The sequence below is a fragment of the Anabrus simplex genome, chromosome 8 (assembly GCF_040414725.1).
Source record: "Anabrus simplex isolate iqAnaSimp1 chromosome 8, ASM4041472v1, whole genome shotgun sequence".
NCBI lineage: Eukaryota > Metazoa > Arthropoda > Insecta > Orthoptera > Tettigoniidae > Anabrus > Anabrus simplex.
In genome coordinates, this window is record NC_090272.1 from 31,714,161 (window position 1) to 31,737,052 (window position 22,892).

At 43.6% G+C, this 22,892-nt stretch overlaps 1 protein-coding gene across 3 annotated transcripts in view; it reads left to right on the forward strand.

Annotated features, from left to right (window-relative positions):
* The window catches only part of conu (Rho GTPase-activating protein conundrum), a 434,374-nt gene that overhangs the window by 353,442 nt on the left and 58,040 nt on the right, over positions 1–22,892 (forward strand). For all 3 annotated transcript variants that reach the window (XM_067153082.2, XM_067153083.2, XM_067153084.2), the window contains one exon: positions 16,208–16,366. In XM_067153082.2, the coding sequence (XP_067009183.2) occupies positions 16,243–16,366 (124 nt within the window). In that variant the 5' untranslated portion in view covers positions 16,208–16,242. The remainder of the gene's footprint in view (positions 1–16,207; positions 16,367–22,892) is intronic.

Consider the following 22,892-nt stretch of genomic DNA (forward strand, 5'->3'; position numbering starts at 1 on the left):
ACCTCTATTCAAACCTCAGAGTTATTCAACACAGATATATGAAAATGACCGAATAATAACGCACATAAACAGAACATTATAACTATTGTATTATACTGTTGTTGTATTACGGAACATGGCGTGTAATATGGGTTTCATTACAATTTATAAAATAATTTTCTGAAAACGAACAGTGATGATCAGATATTTAAAACTCACCCAAAAATAAGAGTAGAAAATAATGACAACCAAATGACGTAATAAATACACATTTCCATAATCTGCGGACCTAAAACATGTTTTCCAGTCATTGACCGGGTCAGAATGAAGCATATATAGGCTAGTAGTACGATGGGGTCGCCACTCCCAAAGTGATTTATTAATGACTGATAAATGCTATGAAATGATAATGGAGAGTGTTGCTGGAATGAAAGATGACAGGGAAAACCGGAGTACCCGGAGAAAAACCTGTCCCGCCTCCGCTTTGTCCAGCGCAAATCTCTCATGGAGTGACCGGAATTTAAACCACGGTATCCAGCGGTGAGAGGCCGACGCGCTACCTGCGGACTGTGATCTGACTTTGCAAAAGATGGCATGTCATTATTATTATTATTATTATTATTATTATTATTATTATTATTATTATTATTACCTGTTTGATCATAAATCCGTACTTTCGTTATATTCTCAACGCACACCTTGCCAGGTTCTTGGGAAATGCTACAGACGGGTTGGAGTGCTAACGATTCGTTACGAATTCAGCCTGCGAATGAGATTAGAAGACTATTTATCTTCCCCTCTCGCCGCACCTCTCCCACGTTAGGATAAGTTAGTTGTGCCATATGCTAGGTTAGCGCTCACTTGGTCCTTGAATTCGGCCAAGCCCGGTTCCCAGTGACCTTCTGCTAGACGGAGAAACTGTTCACAAACCTGCTCGCAGACCAACATTTATCATGTCCACGAAAGTAGGTCCTCGGGAGCTTGGAGGTCCAGCAGGTCTCTGTTTCCACTTTCCTACTTGCTTCAATTTAGAAAAATGTGAGACTGGCCAACGAATCTTTTTGTGCCATCATTGATTATCAGTAGGAGAGAGGGCGAATTTCCGCAATGCGATATAACTCTGAATATTTATATAGGCTTGTCCTTTTAATTTTCATTTTCACGGCTTATTTTCTTTAGAAAATTAAACCGAAGCACTTTTTCATCCTTGGAATGTCGTCTAGAATTTTTCCCGGTATCTCCGGGTCTCATCAACATTGTGCAGTACATGCTTTATAATTGAAAAGGAAATACGAATGATGGAACAAAACGTTCAGGTACGTTTTATAATTTTCTTGAACAATGTCGCCGATTCATGAACTTTACGTAAGTTAACTTTCTTTTTGTTGTACACCAATATAAATGTATTCTATTTTATGCTTCAGCCTATCAGTTTAAAACAAATATACAGTTTTATTATTCTTTGCTCATTTGCATGTTACTCTTAGCTCCATGCAAACGTGACTTCAATTTCGCCTTTATCAGAATTTACTCAATGTCGCTGTTTTTCTACAGTACACTACAAAACGCTAAACTACACACTAATATATACTACCAAATCTAAAAGGAAAAAATAAACTGGGAAATTCCTAATTTCAAAACCCTGAAGATATACGGCCCTCCTGCCATCAACAAGTAAAGGAGCCTGGTCTAGTGCTCTACTGTAACTGGTCCGTTATTTCAGATGATGTCGAGAATATTGAAAATCTATTACGGTCTGGCATAGCGCTCTCCAGCATCATGAGAGAGATGGCAGAGAGACAGAGCGTAAGGGAAGTCCTACAAGGCGATCAGTAGGTAGGAGTTACCTCGCCAGAAGTCCGGCTCCTTGGCTAAATGGTTAGCGTGCTGGCCTTTGGTCACAGGGGTCCCGGGTTCGATTCCCAGCGAGGTCGGGAATTTTAAGCATTATTGGTTAATTTCCCTGTCACGGGGACTGGTTGTATGTGCCGTCTTCATCATCATTTCATCCTCATCACGACACGCAGGTCGCCTACGGACGTCAAATCAAAAGACCTGCACCAGGCCTCTCCGGAGGCCACACGCCAGAAGTCATGTGCAGTATTGGTGGTATTACAACCGCTGTTGTCTCGTTAGAGTTGAACAGTCCTTAGAGTACAATGAGGGTAGTATTACCCCTGGTGTGCCATGTGGGCTGTTACCACAGCCCCTGATATGTAATGTGGGTTGTATCACGAAGCCCTTTTCTGACGCTGATGTCTTACATTTACACTGCAGGATTTTTGTTGACCTGTTAGTAGCACTTTTTGAACAAACTTTATACATAGTAATTAGGACAGCTATTTCATTTTTAGCGCCTCGCTGATTATTTAATGACTATAACGCCGTGTACAGAGTGCAGCGTCCATGATTTTCTTGTATGTCATGGCTCGTAATATTTGATGTGGTGCATTTTTAAAATACTAATTTTTGTGAACTTTCATCCTCAGCTGTCTTTTTTTGTTGTGATTTACAGTAGGCCAACGAGGTAGCATTTCTCTGATGGTTATTTTGTTGTTCCGCGTCGTTGCTATATTATTATTATTATTATTATTATTATTATTATTATTATTATTATTATTATTATTATTATTATTATTATTATGTACGACTCGTTGGCTGAATGGTCAGCGTACTGGCCTTCGGTTCAGAGGGTCCCGGGTTCGATTCCCGGCCGGGTCGGGGATTTTAACCTTAATTGGTTAATTCCAATGGCCCGGGGGCTGGGGGTTTGTGCTGTCCCCAACATCCCTGCAACTCACACACCACACATAACACTATCCTCCACCACAATAACACGCAGTTACCTATACATGGCAGATGCCGCCCACCCTCATCGGAGGGTCTGCCTTACAAGGGCTGCAATCGGCTAGTAATAGCCATACGAAATTATTATTTATTTATTTATTTATTTATTTATTTATTTATTTATTTATTTATTTATTTATTTATTTATTTACTCCTGTACAGCAAAGTTGGTGACTTTTTCCTTACAGAATACTGTTGATCGCAACTGCGCGGTCACTGCATTAACTTTACTGCACCTTGAGTGGTGTTGATTATTGTTTTAAGAGGAAGTACAGCTAGAGAACCATCCTCTATAAACACTAGAGGGAAAAGTGGAAGGGGTTCGACAGTTCGAAAATGGAATCGGCAAAAGAAAGACAAGGCTTACGAAGGGCGTGAACATGAAAAACTCCCTAGCCCCGAGTGCTCTAATACCGTCGGGGTCGGAAAAGAGCAAGGCACACGTAACTGGAAGCAACACCAGGACTCAGCTGAGGGCCCCGTGGTCGCCAACCCACGCTCCCAAATAAAGAGCCCCTGTTAGTCGCCTCTTATGACAGGCACGGGATCGTGGGTGTTATTCTAACCCCCCCACCCACAGCGGATTACTGCAACTTCATTGGTGTCTGTTCCAGTTTGTATTCCTGACTCATTCTTCTTAGAGCGAGTGGATGTAAATACAGTCCCTGTATAAAGAAAGGAGGTAATATTGCTCTCTGTCATACACGTTGTGATATAAGCCAACTACTGCACTGGAGTTGAATGGGTGATGAGGACAGCTTGTGGATGAGTCACGTCTGAGCATAGCCCACGCCAATTGGCGATGCGGATCGTGATCCTGAGAGTCCGGCGGACGATCAGGTATTTTGTGGCCGGGAGCACGTGCGGGCATTTCTTGACACAGTCTGCGCAGACTAAACATTTTCTAATGTTGTCCACACGCGCAACATGAACGATGAAATAGAGGAATGTTCGCACAAACATGGTGATCGTTACCTGATAACGGCAAAGGAGATATCGTGTTCCAGGAAGATACCAACAGATGAGTGACAAGTCTAGCAATGAACGGAGAGATACAGTATATCCAGCCCGGGCGTTACCAGGCAGGTCCCACCCAGTGGCGGTTCGTGACATGTTACTCTGGCAGGGCTCTCGGTCGAGTTTTCACTGACCAGGACCACGATACTTCTAGATGAACAACAATAATAATAATAATAATAATAATAATAATAATAATAATAATAATAATAATCGTATGACACTGGTTCAATAGAAATCTGTTTGCACAACATTATAATTAACTACACTACAATGGCATTTATCCACACACACATTAACAGGCTAACGGCTAAAGCAATCTCGGCTACTAGGGCACTGCACTGTTTCAGTGATCACAATCAAAAGTGATAATAACGACATTCGTGAAAACAAATAAGCATGCGCTCCTGAATTTCTGTCTCCTTGCTCAGATTTCGAAGCATGAAAACTTATGTAACAATTTGACCACCTTACAAATAGTGGCATCGCGTTATGGTTACACTTTGAATGTTTATTTTAGCTTCTTGTAGAACTGAATTGTTTAAATAGTTAGTATAATGGAATTCATTGTTTTGTAAAATGTTTTGGAATTAATGTGGAATTAATCGGTTGGCGATGTTGCTGAGGGTCCCGCCGTTCAGCGCTAACACCTGCCTGCACAAGCTCACATCGTCCATCCAGGCTCCTCCCGCACCCCGCACACTCGCCCTACTCAGGGCTCTCCTGCCACAGCCCGAGAGCCTCAGAACTAAAGAGGAAACATGCTTCCTGGACAGCAGTCACGGTCTGAAGGCCTCTGTCGTTTCGTTGAAAATAGAAAAAAATGTTTATTGCCAAAATAATAAGTAGCATTGTATAACTGAATATCACACCACATAAGTTCGACTTCACCGGGCGAGTTGGCCGTGCGCGTAGAGGCGCGCGGCTGTGAGCTTGCATCCGGGAGATAGTACGTTCGAATCCCACTATCGGCAGCCCTGAAGATGGTTTTCCGTGGTTTCCCATTTTCACAACAGGCAAATGCTGGGGCTTTACCTTAATTAAGGCCACGGCCGCTTCCTTCCAACTCCTAGGCCTTTCCTATCCCATCGTCGCTGTGTCGGTGCGACGTAAAGCCCCTAGCAAAAAAAAAAGTTCGACTTCGCTACGTTTGTCCGTCGCTGTATGTAATCAGTTATAGAGTAAAATAACGTTAAATGCTTTTGAAAAGGTGACGGGGCGGCGACACCCACGGTATCCCCTGCCTGTCGTAAGAGGCGACTAAAAGGGGCCCCAGGGGCTCTGAACATTGGAGCGTGGGTTGGCGACCACGGGGCCCTTAGCTGAGTCAAGGCATTGCTTCCACTTACTAGTGGCAGGCTCCCCAGTCTCATCTATCATATCCGACCTCCCTTGGTCAACTCTTGTTCTTTTCCGACCCCAACGCTATTAGGTTTGCGAGGACTAGGGAGTCTTTCAATTTCACGCCCTTTGTGGCCCTAGTCTTCCTTTGCCCGATATCTTCTTTTTTCGAAGTGTCGGATCCCTTCCATTTTTTCCTCTGATTAGTGTTATATAGAGGTTGGTTGCCTAGTTGTACTTCCTCTTAAAACAATAATCACCACCACTGACGGGGCGGCGCCCAAAAGCCCTTCATGCACGGACCGTCACTGGTTCCAACAATGAAGCCACTGTCGCCGTTGCCACAGTGAGATAGAAACCATCGCCTGCAAGACGACCTTTCCTTAGACATGCTTGCCATCAGCGTATTCGAACCTTGAGGGAATATCAGTACAGTAGGGCATACCTTCCTTGCTTGTCCTGGTATACATTGTATGCCCTACTTATGTCATCATATTCTACTAAGCAAGTAACAGTATTAATATACCTCCTGTAAGTAATGCTTTATTTCGTAATCTAATATTTCTTCCTTCAGCTGACATTTCTTTCACAGTTTTGTCCTTACTATTCAGCAGTTTCTCCAGATCATTGCGGATTCAGATGAAATAACAATATCATCCACAAATCTTAGAGTATTGATTTTCTGTCCCTGAACTATGATTCCTTTTCCTCGTGCCACTTTGATAACCTTTACCGCCGTTTAAAAAACATATAAACGTTGTTAATGAGAGGGAACAAACTTCAGCCTTCCCTCACTCCGTTCTCGATAACTGCTTCTACGTCACAACCGTCTTTCCTTATGACTGCAGACGATGTATTTATGTATTTATTTTTTTTGTAAATGTACTTTCCGCTATTTGATCCTGATCATCATGAGAATCTCAAATAGCTTGGTCCAGTCAATTGCCAAATACGCCGACTTGTCCTATTTTTAATTCGATCCTTTAAGATCAGACGTCAGTCTGTATTACATCGACACCCACGGTATCCCCTACCTGTCTTTCTTTAGCCGATATCTTCATTTTTCGAAGTGTCGTATCCTTTTCATTTCTCTCTCTGATTAGTGGTATATACAGGATGGTTGTCTAGTTATACTTCCTCTTAAAACAATGATCACCACCACCACCTGTAGTACTTCCCGTCTGCGTACATTTCTTTGGAATACAAACTGATAATTTCCCAACTCGTCATCAAATTCTCTCTCCATTCTTCTGTAAATGAAAGGTGTTAAAAATTTTGTAAGCATGGTGCTAAGATGTGGTAATTTTCACACCTGTTTAGTTAGTAATAGCGATAACACCGGGCGAGTTGGCCGTGCGGTTAGGAGCGCGCAGCTGTGAGCTAGCATCCGGGAGATAGTGGGTTCGAATCCCACTGTCGGCAGCCCGTGGTTTCCAATTTTCACACGAGGCAAATGCTGGGGCTGTACCTTAATTAAGGGCACGGCCGCTCCCTTCCCATTCCTAGGCCTTTCCTGTCCCATCGTCGTTATAAGACCTATCTGTGTTGGTGCGACGTAAAGCAACCAGCAAAAAAATAGCGATAACCACTTCCTTTCAAAAAGCGGTCACTTCATAGTTGTAAAGATTTCATATTTTTTTGTAAAATTTGGTCTTGACCGAAACAAATGTACTCGCCTGAACGTGTGGCTTTCCCTGCACATCCAGTTTCTGTTGCAACTTGTGCAGAATCTCGTCACATTGACAAGAAGAGCTGCCCATCATTAATTCCAGACCACCGACTGTGGCGCGCTTGTGAATGACTTTATCTGGAGAAAGTCGTTCTCGTCAGAAAGTGAACAAATGGACAGCCGCTGAATATTAAACTAGCGATTGTTTTCAGTCACTCTCTATATCACTTGTCATTTGATTGCAGGACGAATGGGAAAGTAAATCTGATACCCTTTATTCGTGTTCGATCAGTTCTTATAGGAAAAGTCCCCAGGTGGACGACCGAATGGAAGGGAAAGAGAAGTTCAGAATTTATCTTGAGGCAAACAGGAGCTCCAGTTATATTTATTTTGACAATTTAGCGAGTCATTAGACATTTCAGTAAGCAGTGATAAGAATAACTAGTACGAAAGCCTATCTTCGAGAGTCGACATTGCTGTTCGTAAAGTAATTGCGACGTTTGGAAATGAACATGTTAATTTACTGTCTTATACATACAAGTTGTGCTTCCCATGTTATATACGTGAAAATTGTATAGAATCAGAGTGGATATTAAAACATAGCCTACAGAGTTCGATAGCTTAAGTGTGGCCAATATCCAGTATTCGGGAGATAGTGGGTTCGAACTCCACTGTCGGCAGCCCTGAAATGGTTTTCCGTGATTTTCCATTTTCACACCAGGCAAATGATGGGCTGTACTCTTATTAAGGCCACGGCCGATTCCTTCCGTCTCCTAGCCCTTTCCTGTCCCATCGTCGCCATAAGACCTATCTGTGTCGGTGCGACGTAAAGCAATTTGGGAGAAAAAACAACATAGAATTCACCATCAAAATTTGTTAGGTGTCATCCTCCAATCTCAGCCGTCAGAGATCAAAATTAAAACGTCCAAAAACATGCAAAATAACCGGGCAGAAGAACGAGAACAAAGAGTAGTGAAGGAGGAATCAAACGAGCCAAATAAACCACTTTTCCCTTTGCGAAAATAAAATGCTCACAAATATGTCTCCCGATCATGGCCATGCATCCATACCTTACATCACAGACTGCACTATTGCTAGGTAACATTGTCTCACATCACAGCCTGCACGGTTGCTAGGTAACATTGTCTCACATCACAGCCTGCACGGTTGCTAGGTAACATTGTCTCACATCACAGCCTGCACGGTTGCTAGGTAACATTGTCTCACATCACAGCCTGCACGGTTGCTATGGTTACAGTTCCTTCACACATTTCGTCGCGTCACGTTACACGAATTTTCGGATGATCCCCAGCATAAGTCATACTTGTCAAAAGGATATCCACCGAACGATTACGTCTCCGGGCGCTCTCATTATGCACATAACTGCCGACTGAGACTGGTGGTGGTGTTCATTGTTTTAAAAGGAACTACAACTAGACAACCTTGCTCTATCAACACTAATCACAAGAGAACGAGGAGGAGTTCCGACACTTCAAAGAAAGTAAGTATCGTTAAAAGACAGACAAGGGCCACGAAGGGAGTGAAAATGGAAGACTGACTGGGCTACGAAAACCTAATACCCTCGTGGTCGGAAAAGAGTGAGAGTTGACAGAGAGGAGATGGATACAATCAATGGAAGTGAAGAACCTGGCACAAGTAAGCGAAAACAGTGCTAGACTCAGCTAGAGGGACCGTGGTCGCTAACACAAGTTGGGAGCCCGTGTTCCCACTTTGTAACTTCTTACGACTGGCATGGGGTACCGGGGGTGCATTGTACTACTTGCACCCAGAGGGTGGCTGTCGGCAGCCCTGAAGGTGGTTTTGTGGTTTACCATCAGGCAATTGCTGGGGCTGCACCTTAAAATTAAGGCCACGATCGCTGCCTCCCTCCTAGCCCTTTCCTATCCCATCGCCGCCGTAACTCGGTGCGACGTAAATCAAATTGTAAATAATAATAATAATAATAATAATAATAATAATAATAATAATAATAAAAGATGTTAGATCAAGTGTCAACAATAATAAAATCATCAGGGCTCGACTGTCATGTGCAAGCATTATGATCTGGTCCCACTCACGCTGCCTTTGTGTAAATTTCGAAGTTCAATTTTACATTACCAGATGGCAAAGAAACCAGGACTCTGTTGGGTGACCTATTGCAATAATTAATTTTGTCGGATATTTTATTAATGCAGATCATTAAAATGTCTGCACCTTTAGCGAAGAGTATGTTCTGCTCACCAGTTAAGCGTTAACCGTCACCTAGTGGTAATCCGCAGTCGGCCGTTCTGAATGTAGCGTTCCCAGAGAATATCGAGTGTTCGGCCACGCAGCGAACATGGTGGAGCCGTGGAGTACAACCACAGCACCCCGCCTGTCGCGCGAGGCGACAGGGAAGCCTAACGTGCAGGGGCGTGGCCCGCACCAACAGCTCACGTTCACGTTCCCTGTCAATCAACTTTTCTTGTCTTCCTACCGCGATGCTGTTAGCTTTGCGAGGCCTACTGAATAATTCATTTCTATGGTCTTTTTCTGCCGATACCCACATTTTTCGAAGGATTTAGATTCTTTCCCCCGCAGCCACGGCTCGAATCCCAGCCAAACAATGTGGGATTTATGAATTTAAAAGTCACATCCCCGTGGTTCGGATGTTACGTAAGACTGTGGAGTTTCGGTGGTTGAGATTACGTAAAATAAGCATTCTGCTGGTATTTCCCCTTTTGATTCCTTGAAACTTTCGTTTTTGCAATTGACTTTCCGTCGCACCGACACAAGTCTTACGGCGACGATGGGATAGGAAAGGACTAGGAGTGCCCGTGGGTTTAATTAAGGTACAGCCTGGTGTGAAAATGGGGAAACCACGGAAAACTATCTTCAGGGCTGCCGACAGTGGATTTCGAGCTCAACCAACTAGACAGATCCGTCACTTCTCTGAAGTGAGTATTATTTCTCCCACAATGGTCGAAATTGTTATTTTAATGAAAGTCACTCATCATCAGTGTTTTCTGACTCACGCCCTCAAGTAGTGGTCCTTGAATCTTTTACTTGGCATTAAACATTTGTATGAATGTAGGTAATCTCCTATCCGCCCCTCCCCGTGGCACCGCAGCCCAGGCGGGACTTGACCCACCATGCGACCGCTGCCAAGCTCGAAACCCTACAGATATCAGGTGAAGCGTGGTCAGCGTGACGAATCATCTCTGCCGTAATTCGCTTTCTAGACCAGGAGTCGCTGTCTCGCTGTCAGAAAGCTCAGATTGGGTGGACCTCGAGATACAGGTGTTTCTGTACGGAGTCGGGTATGATGTGAGATGAATCTTCGTAGCGACCTTTTACGACCAGATGCCCTTCCTGACGTCAACCTCATCAGAGGAGTTCATGACATGACATGGATGACTTGGTATATAATAGTAGGAAGGGAGAGGGTGAAACCTGGTATTGATACATACCTACTCCGTCCAGCAACATCAAGGGGTCTCTTCAAAGCTTAACGTCCCCATCCGACGGACTAATCACTACCAGCCGCGATGCACTGATGCAGTCCTCTATCCACGCTCGCAGTCTGCTCATCTCGGCTTTGGATACTGGACTCTCATATAGTGCAGTGAACTCAGAACCAAAATAAATGTTGCAGCCATCTTCAATGAATACAGTGATACATAACACATTTGAATAATTACATATACATTTCGTATATTTAACCAAACACGACGAAAGTCATTACCCTCATGAACACAGTACGTATTACATATTTTTAAATTTATTTTTCATCTCCGAACAGGCCACGAAGGCCCTTGGAGGAGTGGAAGGTAAAAGGTTCCACTATCAGCAACCTCGGCACTTGATGGCGCAGAGTGGTTAGCTCTACGCCCGGCCGCCTTTGCCCCCAGGAATTAACCTGGTACTCATTTTTGGTGCAGGCTGAGTCAACCTCAAGGCCATATGCACCTCCGGAAGTGGAAATCACGTTTCTTAAATTTTATGACTTCCTGACGGGGATTCGAGCCCACGTCCTTTCAGGTGAACCGAGCACGCCTTTACCGCCTCGACCAGGCAGACCCTATGTATTACATAGATACCTATAAAATGATACATTAGTAGTATTGTGAAAATCTTGCAAAATTTGGGTTGGGAAGACTTGGGAGTAAGGAGACGAGCTGCTGGACTTAGTGGTATGTTCCGATATGTCAGTGAAGAAATGGCGTGGAATGGCATTAGTAGACGAATAAGGTTGAATGGAGATTCTAGAAGTAGGAAATATGATGAGAATGTTGGAATTCAAGATAGCAGTAGGGAAAATACTCATTTATAGGAATGGGAGTTAGGGATTGGAATAATTTATCAAGCAAGTTGTTTGGTAAATTTCGAAATTACTTGAAATCTTGTAAGGAAAGGTGGTGGTGGTGGTGGTGGTGGTGATGATGCTTGTTGTTTTAAGGGGCCTAACATCGAAGGTCATCGGCCCCTCCTTATAAGAAAAGGCTTGGTAAACAAACGGGACCACAGCCTGGATGAATATGATTATTTTTTATTTGATTTGATTTGATTTGATTTGATCATTGCAGCTATTTAAGTCCACCCAGTGATCTTCAGTGGGTTTGTGAATGGATTACCATGTAATTGTTGAACTAATTTTTATTTATTATAAGCGTCCCAGGTGGCTTGCAGGCGGACTTCAGCGAAGTAACATGGCTCTTGTGGACCAAACACACATCCCCTTGTGGGTGGGAGACGCAACCGAAGAATTCACCCACGATATCCTCTGCCTGTAGTAAGAGGCGACTAAATGGGGCGACCAAATGTTGATCGAATTAGAACATGAGATTACTTGTCATTAGTAGCACCACGCGGGGAACACCATGGGTCGCCTTTACTTGCGCTAGTAGTACACAATAGGTTTGTAATTAGTAGCGACAGTGTGTGCGAGTCAGGTTGGGCTTTACAGTACCTGTGATTAGTACCAGTATATCAGGGACACCATGGGTCTGCCTTGCCTGTGATTAATACACCTATGTGAGGAACACCATAGGTTTGCGTTGCCTCTAAATGGCACCGCAATGTGAGAAACGCCATAGGTCTGTGTTATATGTGCGCATTACATTACCGGTGAGTAGTACCATAATGTGTGGAATACCTCGAGTCTGCGCTACTTTTGATTAGTACAACAATATGACAAATACCATGGTTCTACTTTCCTAGCGATAAGTACCATTATAAGGGGCCAATGACTTGGATTTTGGACCCCTTTTGACTACAAGCATCATTGATTCAGTATTGTGTTTTAGAAGTAGTCTCCTGATCAGTACTACTATTGTTTAACGCTAGTTTATGGGAATATGATTGTTCTAAATTCACATCCATCCACACATTCTTGATGATCACGTTTTGAATTTCGATAAGTGAATGATTTTGGACTTCTAAATTGTCATTACATTTCGTCTCATTTCGTACCATTAGGGGCCGATGACCTAGATGTTAGGCCCGTTTAAACAACAAGCATCATCATTATAGGGGAAGGTTGCCTGCTTGTACCTCTTCTTAAAACAATAATCACCACCATCTCATTTTAGTCGTTGCTTTTGTTTTTCCAAGATGGTAGCCTCGGTCCTGGCTTAAGTCGCCATTACGATATTAGGACAAAATCTTGTCTGGTTCAGTTTAATTTTTGACCGTTTGTCTTTGGTACATCGACGAACTGCTTCGGAACAGGGGCTGTGTGGAGTGCTGCACAATACTTGTGCATTGGAAGGCCACACATCCGATGACCACGTTATCCCTTGCGCAAAAAAGGTAATAATTGACAGAGACAGCATGATTTCTGATTAAGGAAGGATACATCCAGGTAGTAGCGATTGTCGTGGAGATTGGAGCTGTCACTCGCGGATGACTTATCAGTGACAAGTCAAACAACGAACGTTATCTCAAACGCTGACATTTGACCACATGTCGCTTCTCAATCACATTATCTCCACAAGCCCATGTAAGTAGGGAGATAGGACTGCCCTGTGAATAATAACCATAATTTTGTTTATTTTTATGTTCCGGTTTTTAGAGCGGATAGAACAAACAGTGATCTATGTCGGGTTTATTTTTATCTATAGGTTTTCATACAGCATAGAACAAATGATGTTCCGTGTCGGGTTTATTTTTATCTATAGGCTTTTGTACTGGATAGAACAAACAATGGCCTTTGTCGAGTTCAGTTTAATTTTTGATAGTTTGTTTGTTTGTTTCAGTATGACGGGGAAATACTCGTAGATTGGATGTTCATGATACTTGGTATTTCAGCTTAGTAAAGGGTGAGTAGGAGCTATATAAATGTCCAAGACAGAAAACTCAGCAGGAGCACGGGGCTTCAGAGGGAGTCTAAACTCGACGTGGTTCGTATCCCACTGTCGGCAACCCTGAAGATGGTTTTCCGTAGTTTCCCATTTTCACACTAGGCAAATGCTGGGGATGTACCTTAATTAAGGCCACGGCCGCTTCCTTCCAACTCCTAGGCCTTACGTATCCCATCGTCGCCATAAAACCTATATGAGTCGGTGCGACGTAAAGCAACTAGCAAAAAATAAGAAAGAAGAAAAAAACCTCGACGTATCTCTTATGGTTGTGTTTGCAGGGAGAAAGTCTCATGGCAAAATATATTTACAATATTTTCCTACAAACTCTTTTGTTCTATACATTATCGAACGTTTAAGTACAAGAATCGACAACTAGCTGTACGGAGAGTTGCTATGAAGGTCGTCCGGTCTTTGCACATCTCTCCGTACGTTTTGAATATTACTTGGTTCTTATACCAGAATTTTGTGATTCATGGAAAAGGGAAGGAGGGCATAGAGAAATGGACGTGTTAATATCTTTATTTTTGTGTCTGTTAGGTTCTGGTTGAATCCACTTATCCATTTATGGGTAAACAGAAAAAAGCAATGATGAGTACTACGTGCGGTAGTTTACCATTGCTTTCCTCACTGGGCACGAGAGAAGCCCACAAGCCGCTCCATTTCATAAATGTTGGTACCAAGGTGCCGTGCCATCACAACTTGCCCTCTATCAAACTCGGAGAGTTGTTTGCCCTATCCGGTATTAAAAACCTATAGATAACAGTAAACTTGAGATAGACGTAAATTACGTAAATGCGTGTCAACAAGCAACTAGGCTGTTCATTTCTTTCATTTCTGCGCATTGTAACACTATTGTAGGTGAGATCTCATCTCAGACTGGCCATCTCCCCGCTCCAGGAGCGCTAAATTCTCCCGGGTCGGGGTTATCATAATGCATTGCCTCATCGGTCTGTAGAAGAAAACAGAAAGGTATAGGCCTACTGTTTTCCGGAATATCGCCTTGATTATTACATGATCACATAATGCTTCAAAACTTCACTTCAGACTACACGTTTGAAGTCCCTGTGTATGTCTTGCCAAGTTCCATGCTGCCATCACATAGGTTTTTGAGAAAAACGCATTAAGCCATAAATCTTACTGCGGAGGTTTCAAAGTTTTCTGCCTTGCATTGCCATCATCTGCTCTTTACCTTCAACATTGTGATGGTTCGTCAGTGACGTAAGGTGGTGAGAAAATGTTAAAAACTCAAACTGACTTAGTGTGCGTTGCTTGTAATCTCGCGATATTTTTTCTCCTCGTATATCATTTTCAGTCGAACCTCGATATCTCGAACCTCCATTACTCGATTTTTCAATATATCGAAGTAACTTAAATTTCCCGGCCATTTGTCCTGTTCTTCGTGTTTTATTCTCTGTTTCTCGAAATTTGGTTACACGAATTTCTCGATTTCTCGAAACAAAAACATTTCTTCTTGCCATTTCCCTTGAAGCAAGAAATACTCTAACTGGAATTTTGTGCAACATTAGCTGTGAAATACCCCAGTTGTGATTTGTGAGGAACAGTTAACAAGTAAAGAAAGTGTTACAGTGTTGCTGGGAGCTAATATGACGGGGACAGAAAAACTAAAACTTCTAGTGATCGGAAAATCGGCGAAGGGTCGCTCTTTCTCGGGTGTGAATTAATTACCGGTCACGTACAAAAGCAACCCTCGAAGTCGCGGATGACAAGCTCCATTTACGAATCTCGTCTGCGTGGTATTGACGGGAAGTTTCAACGTGAAGGGAGGAAAAGTTAACAGTAACAAAGAGAAGAAACGGCGGTATGTTTCTTGTTTTTATTGTATCCTGTCTCTAAAAAGCTACTAGAATAAGTGTTATACTTAAATTGATGCCGCAAAATAGAATTTGTTTGTACATTTTTAAGTACTGTTAAAATGATGTACTCACTACAAGTCCGCTCGGAACATCTTGTCTCACCCTTCTCTCTCCGTGTTCCTTCCCGCTTCACCAGAACCAAAGATTTTCTCCACATTCCCCGCACTCAGCACTCAAAACTACAACGATCTTTCCTAATCCGCCTCCCAACACTCTTTAACCATATTAATAGGAGACAAGAGCTTGACATAGCATCAAATAAAAGCATATTCGAGAGGTATGTAAATAGTATCTTAAAGATAAGTTGATGTGAATCATTTTGACCCACGACGACTTGCCTATGAAAATGGACATTCTCATGGTTTTAGATTTGGACAGTTATTATTAGTAGGCCGTGTACCTGATCTTGTTATATTTGTTATGTTTGTTATACTTTATTATGAAAGTTTACATTTGTTAATTAGTCTGTTGGCAGTGCAAGTGAAATTTGCTCAGTGTAGCTGTATCTTGTGTTTCGTGAATAAAGTCCGTAGATACGTATGATTCAGTTATGTGCTATACATGCTCAAAAGCGGGAGGCCTATTTTCTCTATCTCAAAACTTCGATAACTCGAAATAAAATTTATCTCCCGAGGTGATTCGAGATATCGAGATTCGACCGTACACAGTTTTCATCAGTCCAAAAAGTATTGAAGATATTTGTATGACAATTTCCAGGGCAGTGAATATAGACAACATCCTCTAGGTACGTTTGACACACGAAATTTAACTTTTAAAAACTAATTGTTTATGCAAATATCAGGGAGAAAAATATGGAATGTAACGATTGGGAAAAAGTTTTGTGATGGAATATGGCGAATGTGGAGTGCTTTTGTTCATGTAATTCTTTAAATTATTTCAGCAAAAGATCCATGAAAATGCTCAATGAATTCTAGCATTTAGCTCAAAATATAATATGGAAATTTGATTTTTTGAAAATAAATTACAGGTAGTTACTCCGATTTTTAAAAATCGGAACCTTCTTTCATGTTAAGCCTGCAAAATTGTGTTCAGCTAACTGTTGTAGATGCTGTTTCAGGTTGAACTGTATCTTCTTGTAAAGTGTTATCAGCTTATCTTATCTGCGCCGTGTGCCGCAGCTCGGGCCGGCTGATGGTCCATACGCGGCGGAGCTATGGAGACAGACGTTAGCCATGAGTACCAGGAGTATCTGAACGAGTTCAGGATTCTTCAGGAGGCCAAGCTGCTGGATGAGTACCTGGACGAGATCGAGGAGAACAGCTACCGCAGCTGTGATGGTGAGTTCTAGTCTTACAGACTTTCATTTTTGTCTAATCCCTTCATTCCTCGGCGCACCTTACTTGTGACCCACCCTGTTGTTTTCCTAGTCTTTTCTTAAATAATCACAAAGAATTTGGAAATTTATTGAACATCTCCCTTGGTAATTTTTTCCAATCCCTGACTCCCTTTTCTATAATCGAATATTTGACCCAATTTACCTCTATAATTCCAACTTTATCTTCATATTATGATCTTTTTCTAAAGACACCACTCAAACTTATTCGTCTATTAATGTCATTCCACGCCATCTCTTTACTGACAGCTCGGAACATACCACTTAGTTGAGCAGCTTTCTCCCGACTCTTCCCAGCCCAAACCTTCCAGTATTTTTATAACGCTACTCTTTTGTCGGAAATCACCCAGAACAAATCGAGCTGCTTTTCTTTGGATTTTTTCCAGTCCTCGAATCAAATAATCCTTTTGAGGGTCCCATACACTGAAACTATACTCTAGTTGGGTTCCTACCAGACACTTACATGCCCTCTCCTTTACATCCTTAGGACAACTCCTAAATAATCTCTTGACCATGTGCCGAGGTGTGTACCCTTTATTTACAGTACAGTTTGTGTCATTACCCCACTGAAGATATTTCCATACATTAACGCATAGCTACTTAATGATACCCATAGGGAACTTTAATTCTATCTCATGAAAACGGTATATGATTGTTTGCCCTGTGAGTGTGTGCTGCTGTTATGAATTACAATATTTTCCTTGCGGTTGAAGTAACTCTTACACTGCTAGGAGCAACACTACTGTATTTTCGAAGCAGAATTCCGGCTCCGATGACTCCATTTCATGTGGAGACAATCTTATCGTCTTCATATCGGACAGTAGCGGCAGATAGATCCGCAAACATTTCATCGACATCGACAAAGAGGCAGCATTAGTCACACTTGCATTTCGACCGAAACGAGAACGTGGGTGGTAGCGCCCTCTTGACTCAGCGGTAGTATTTAAGAGGGGATCGCTCAGGAAAACAAAATACTGTAGGGGAAGCCATCAGCTGTTCCCGCCAGGTCTTTTAATTCTTCCAACTTGCCTACTTCATAGCTACATTTGTACTTCTTACGTTGTCAAAATAAGGACATGATATTGTGATTTTCTTTTAATTACAAAATATCTTGTGTATACATTTCATTATAAAACATAAAATGTAATTTTGCATTACAACGTTGCTGATTTTATTCAATGATTCTGGTAACATTGGGTTCTATTTTTGCGCGCTCACACCAAGTGTTTCTGAGTTCGTGAATGTTTTGTCATTTCAGGTGTTATTGTGTGTTCAATTAGTTTTGTACGAGGAATGTGTTCCATGTGTTGGGCGGTTTGCGTATTTGTTCAGTATTGAAAACTCAGTGGAGAGTCTCTTGAACATCGCATATGTTTCTATATATTTTTAATTTTTAGAGGGGGGGGGGGGTGTTACAGCACACAACTGATTTCCTGCACCAGTTGCCACTGGATGCAGGTCTTTCGAGGTGACGCCTGATAGATGACCGCGAATCTCTACCTGTGATGAAATCTAATGCTGAATACGGCACACACACATCTAGCCCCCGAGCCTTAGGAATTAACCAATGAAAGTTAAAATCCCCGGCTCGACCGGGAATCGAACCCGGGAACCCTTGGACCGAAGGCGAGCACGCTAACCATTTAGCACCGGATCCGAACAGTTCCGTTGTGATTACTGATTATTATCGCCCAGTTCTAACATGACCATTAGAGAAACCGTTCTCTAAGATTACCTGTAGTGTAAACTACCAGAATTTATATTAACATATGTTGAATTAAATGATGTAGCATTCATATCCTTAAAATTATACAGGCTGTAACGGTGACGATGTTACACTTTCAGCGATGATGGAGAACAACAAATGGATCAGTTTGAGATAAGGAACCATATTCCGGAAACGATCGAGTCAAAAGTTAAGTAGAATTCTACTCATTTAAGTCAGTTTACCCGCACAAGTTTCACAAGCTGTTCCACTTAACACTATTGTTCCAAATCACGTCCCCGTGCGTCAATGCAGGCATGCATCGTTCTGTCGTACCCGTTCGAATATCCCCAGTGTCCTTTGAACAGCGTCGCAGGCAGCGAGAATGCTTGCCAAGAGATCCTCTTCAGTCTCGACAGGTGTCCCATACAAGGCTTTTCACATGGGCCCACAAGAAGAAATCAAGTGGGGTGAGATCAGGTGAACGAGCGGGCCACGTCCTTCTCTTTTTATCCACTTTGCAGGGAATGTCTGATGTAGGTGTTCACGAACCCTCAATCCAAAGTGAGGTGGGGCACCATCATGTTCGAACTACATCCGTTGAAGGGCAAGTGGGATGTGTTCCAGGAACGTGGATAGTACGTCTCTGAGCACTACCGTGTACCCTGCTGCATTTAGACGGGGAGGAACAAGAAGTAATTGACTATGCCTGCCCACACATTGACTGAAAGTTTGTGCCGATGGCTTTTCACAACTGTAACGTGGGAATTCTCATCGGTCCAAACATGACTATTGTGACTATTTAGCATTCCGTCTCTGGTGAGGCAGGCTTCATCTGTGAAAAGCACATACTGAGGAAGGCGCTGCAAGATCCATTGGCTGAAGACGACTCGAGGTGGATGGTAGATGTGTAGCTGCATTTCACGTATCGGTAATACGCGGCACACAATCATATGTGAAACATTCATTTCACGTACTACTACTAGAGTTTTGATTGCAAGCGCCTCATCCTCGCGAGCAAGCACTGCATCTTCTAAGTCGAAAGTCCGTGTAATTCGTCGTCCTCCTCGGTCATTGTACTCTGGTACCAATTGCCCTGTTTCACTTAATCGTTGGAACAGTCGTGGAACCATGGTGTGAACCGGAGGTCTCCTACGTGGATATTTGGTCCTGTACAATCGTTCGGCTTCTCTGCTGCTTCCATTTGCTTGCCCATACACGAACACCATATCTGCAAGTTCCGTAACCGGGTACAACTCCATTTGGATAGGGCTGATCAACGTACGACGTCAACCCGTAAAGACAGACTGAAGCCTACAGTACAGACATCGCACACCGATCATGTCAGTACACAGTACGCCATCTGCTTGAGTTATTATCCTAGCCTCTTCTGCTCGTCGGTATTGTCACCCCTTCTGTACTCTTAGCACTTGTAGTCTACAGTACAGTTGTAGGCATCAGACCGATTTTTGCTTTAACTTTTGACTGCCGGTCGCAGTGGTGTAGTGGATACGGCGTTGCTCTACTAATCCCAAGTTAACGGGTTCAAACCTGACTGAGGTTTGTGGCTTTTAAGGGTATTTAAAGGTGAAAACCCCATGGCGTTGCCTTCCTGCACGTTAAAGAACTACTGCGGGGCGAAATTCCAACAGCCCGGCGTCTGTTAAGAACGGACGGACATTAAACAACTTTTGACTCGGAACGTTTCTGGACTAGGGTTCTTTCATTCGCCGTCCTCCATCATCGCGCGGCTGTGAGCTTGCATCCGGGAGATAGATCCCACTGTCGGCAGCCCTGAAAATGGTTTTCCGTGCTTTCCCATTTTCACACCAGGCAAGGCTGTACCTTAATTAAGGCCACGGCCGTTTCCTTCCAACTCCTAGGCCTTTCCTATCCCATCGTCGCCATAAGACCTATCTGTGTCGGTGTGACGTAAAGCCCCTAGCAAAAAAAAAACCACCATGTAGGCCTATGTATCATTGTGTACGGTATAAATGGGGTTAAGAAACACCATTTGCTGTAAACAATCCCAGACATGTAAAGCTAAACATTTAAACATTCTTCAACTATCAAAAATAAGGTTTCTAAAAGGAAACCACAATTTAATTTCATCGATTATAAATATTAAAAACATTTAAGCTCTTTAGGCTTAACTAACTCCATATTACTACAACCTTTAATGCCTACTGGGCAGCCGGACGGAACCACACAGCAGTGTGAAACAGCACAGCACAATGCGACCCTCCACTTTAGTTTTGTTTTTCTTCTCTAAGCTGTCGCCCGGCATTCTTTGCTGTCTCTGCTTCAAATGAAAGCTGCAGGAGACATGACCCTTGTTAGGACAGTGACTTTCTTATGTGTTTATTTGTGCAACTGTTCCTATTTTATTTGTTGTCAAGAGAAGGCCTGAAGGCCTTAATCTTGCCAGGTAAAATAAAACATTACTAAGTGATGTGTGTGTGTCCCGCTCGGCTGTTCTATTGACGCCCTTACAGGGAGCGGAGAGAGACTGTGGCACTTGTCTCGGAAACAACGGTCGAGGGTAGACGGGACTTGAGCTATTATGTTTCACGTGGACCAGTTAGCAATGATCGCGGCGCGCTGTTGTACGTCTGAAGTGTTTGATGTGAATATGGTTAATAAATTATTATTAATTGTCCTTCGTATATGTTTTTCAAAATGAGCTACCAGAGAGATGTTGTTTCACCAGCAAACAAACACCAAGCATTCTGCGATGCTGAAATGTAGTTAGTACGTTTGTGAGGTGCCTTGGAATTGCGGAGCGATAGGAACTTCCATAGATTACACACACAAAAAAATGTGTGTCACGCACAACACACAAACAACTGATTGTATTTCGAAGGTGAAGAGTGAACCTATTATTTCGGCCGTCGACACTACACACTCGCAAAATATCGTTATAGAGTTAAGATGGTTCTCTTAAATTACTTACAGCAGTTAATAATGAATGCTATTGTTAGCTTCCTGTTTATTTAAAGCTGCCGTGACGAATACAGACACATTGCACTTTGATATTGAACTACTGAGCAGTTCTCCACAACAGGAGATGCCAAGGACTGTACCAATAGCTTCCGTGTAGGTATCGGCAAATACACTGACTGACAGAGCAAATGCAACACCAAGAAGGAGTGGTCAGAACTTTATGCCAATTGCAGGGTAGACTGACGTCACTGAGGTATGCTCATGATGTGAAATGCGCCGCTGTGCTGCGCACGTAGCGAACGATAAATGGGACACGGCGTTGGCGAATGGCCCACTTCGTACCGTGATTTCTCAGCCGACAGTCATTGTAGAACGTGTTGTCGTGTGCCACAGGACACGTGTATAGCTAAAAATGCCAGGCCGCCGTCAACGGAGGCATTTCCAGCACACAGACGACTTTACGAGGGGTATGGTGATCGGGCTGAGAAGGGCAGGTTGGTCGCTTCGTCAAATCGCAGCCAATACCCATAGGGATGTGTCCACGGTGCAGCGCCTGTGGCGAAGATGGTTGGCGCAGGGACATGTGGCACGTGCGAGGGGTCCAGGCGCAGCCCGAGTGACGTCAGCACGCGAGGATCGGCGCATCCGCCGCCAAGCGGTGGCAGCCCCGCACGCCACGTCAACCGCCATTCTTCAGCATGTGCAAGACACCCTGGCTGTTCCAATATCGACCAGAACAATTTCCCGTCGATTGGTTGAAGGAGGCCTGCACTCCCGGCGTCCGCTCAGAAGACTACCATTGACTCCACAGCATAGACGTGCACGCCTGGCATGGTGCCGGGCTAGAGCGACTTGGATGAGGGAATGGCGGAACGTCGTGTTCTCCGATGAGTCACGCTTCTGCTCTGTCAGTGATAGTCACCGCAGACGAGTGTGGCGTCGGCGTGGAGAAAGGTCAAATCCGGCAGTAACTGTGGAGCGCCCTACCGCTAGACAACGCGGCATCATGGTTTGGGGCGCTATTGCGTGTGATTCAACGTCACCTCTAGTGCGTATTCAAGGCACGTTAAATGCCCACCGCTACGTGCAGCATGTGGTGCGGCCGGTGGCACTCCCGTACCTTCAGGGGCTGCCCAATGCTCTGTTTCAGCAGGATAATGCCCGCCCACACACTGCTCGCATCTCCCAACAGGCTCTACGAGGTGTACAGATGCTTCCGTGCCCAGCGTACTCTCCGGATCTCTCACCAATCGAACACGTGTGGGATCTCATTGGACGCCGTTTGCAAACTCTGCCCCAGCCTCGTACGGACGACCAACTGTGGCAAATGGTTGACAGAGAATGGAGAACCATCGCTCAGGACACCATCCGCACTCTTATTGACTCTGTACCTCGACGTGTTTCTGCGTGCATCGCCGCTCGCGGTGGTCCTACATCCTACTGAGTCGATGCCGTGCGCATTGTGTAACCTGCATATCGGTTTGAAATAAACATCAATTATTCGTCCGTGCCGTCTCTGTTTTTTCCCCAACCTTCATCCCTTTCGAACCACTCCTTCTTGGTGTTGCATTTGCTCTGTCAGTCAGTGTATCAGTAAGTGAGAAAGTTTTACCCGATTGAGTTAAATACACGAGTGTTGTTGATTGTTTAAGAGGAAGTACAACTGGGCAACCCCCCCGTATTAACACTAATCAGAGGGAGAAAGAAGACGAAGTCCGACACTTCGATGAATGAAGGTTTCAGTCAAAGAAAGACGTGAAAATGAATGACTCTAAGCCTCGCGACCTAATACCGTCGGGGTCGGAAAAGAACAAAAGTTGTC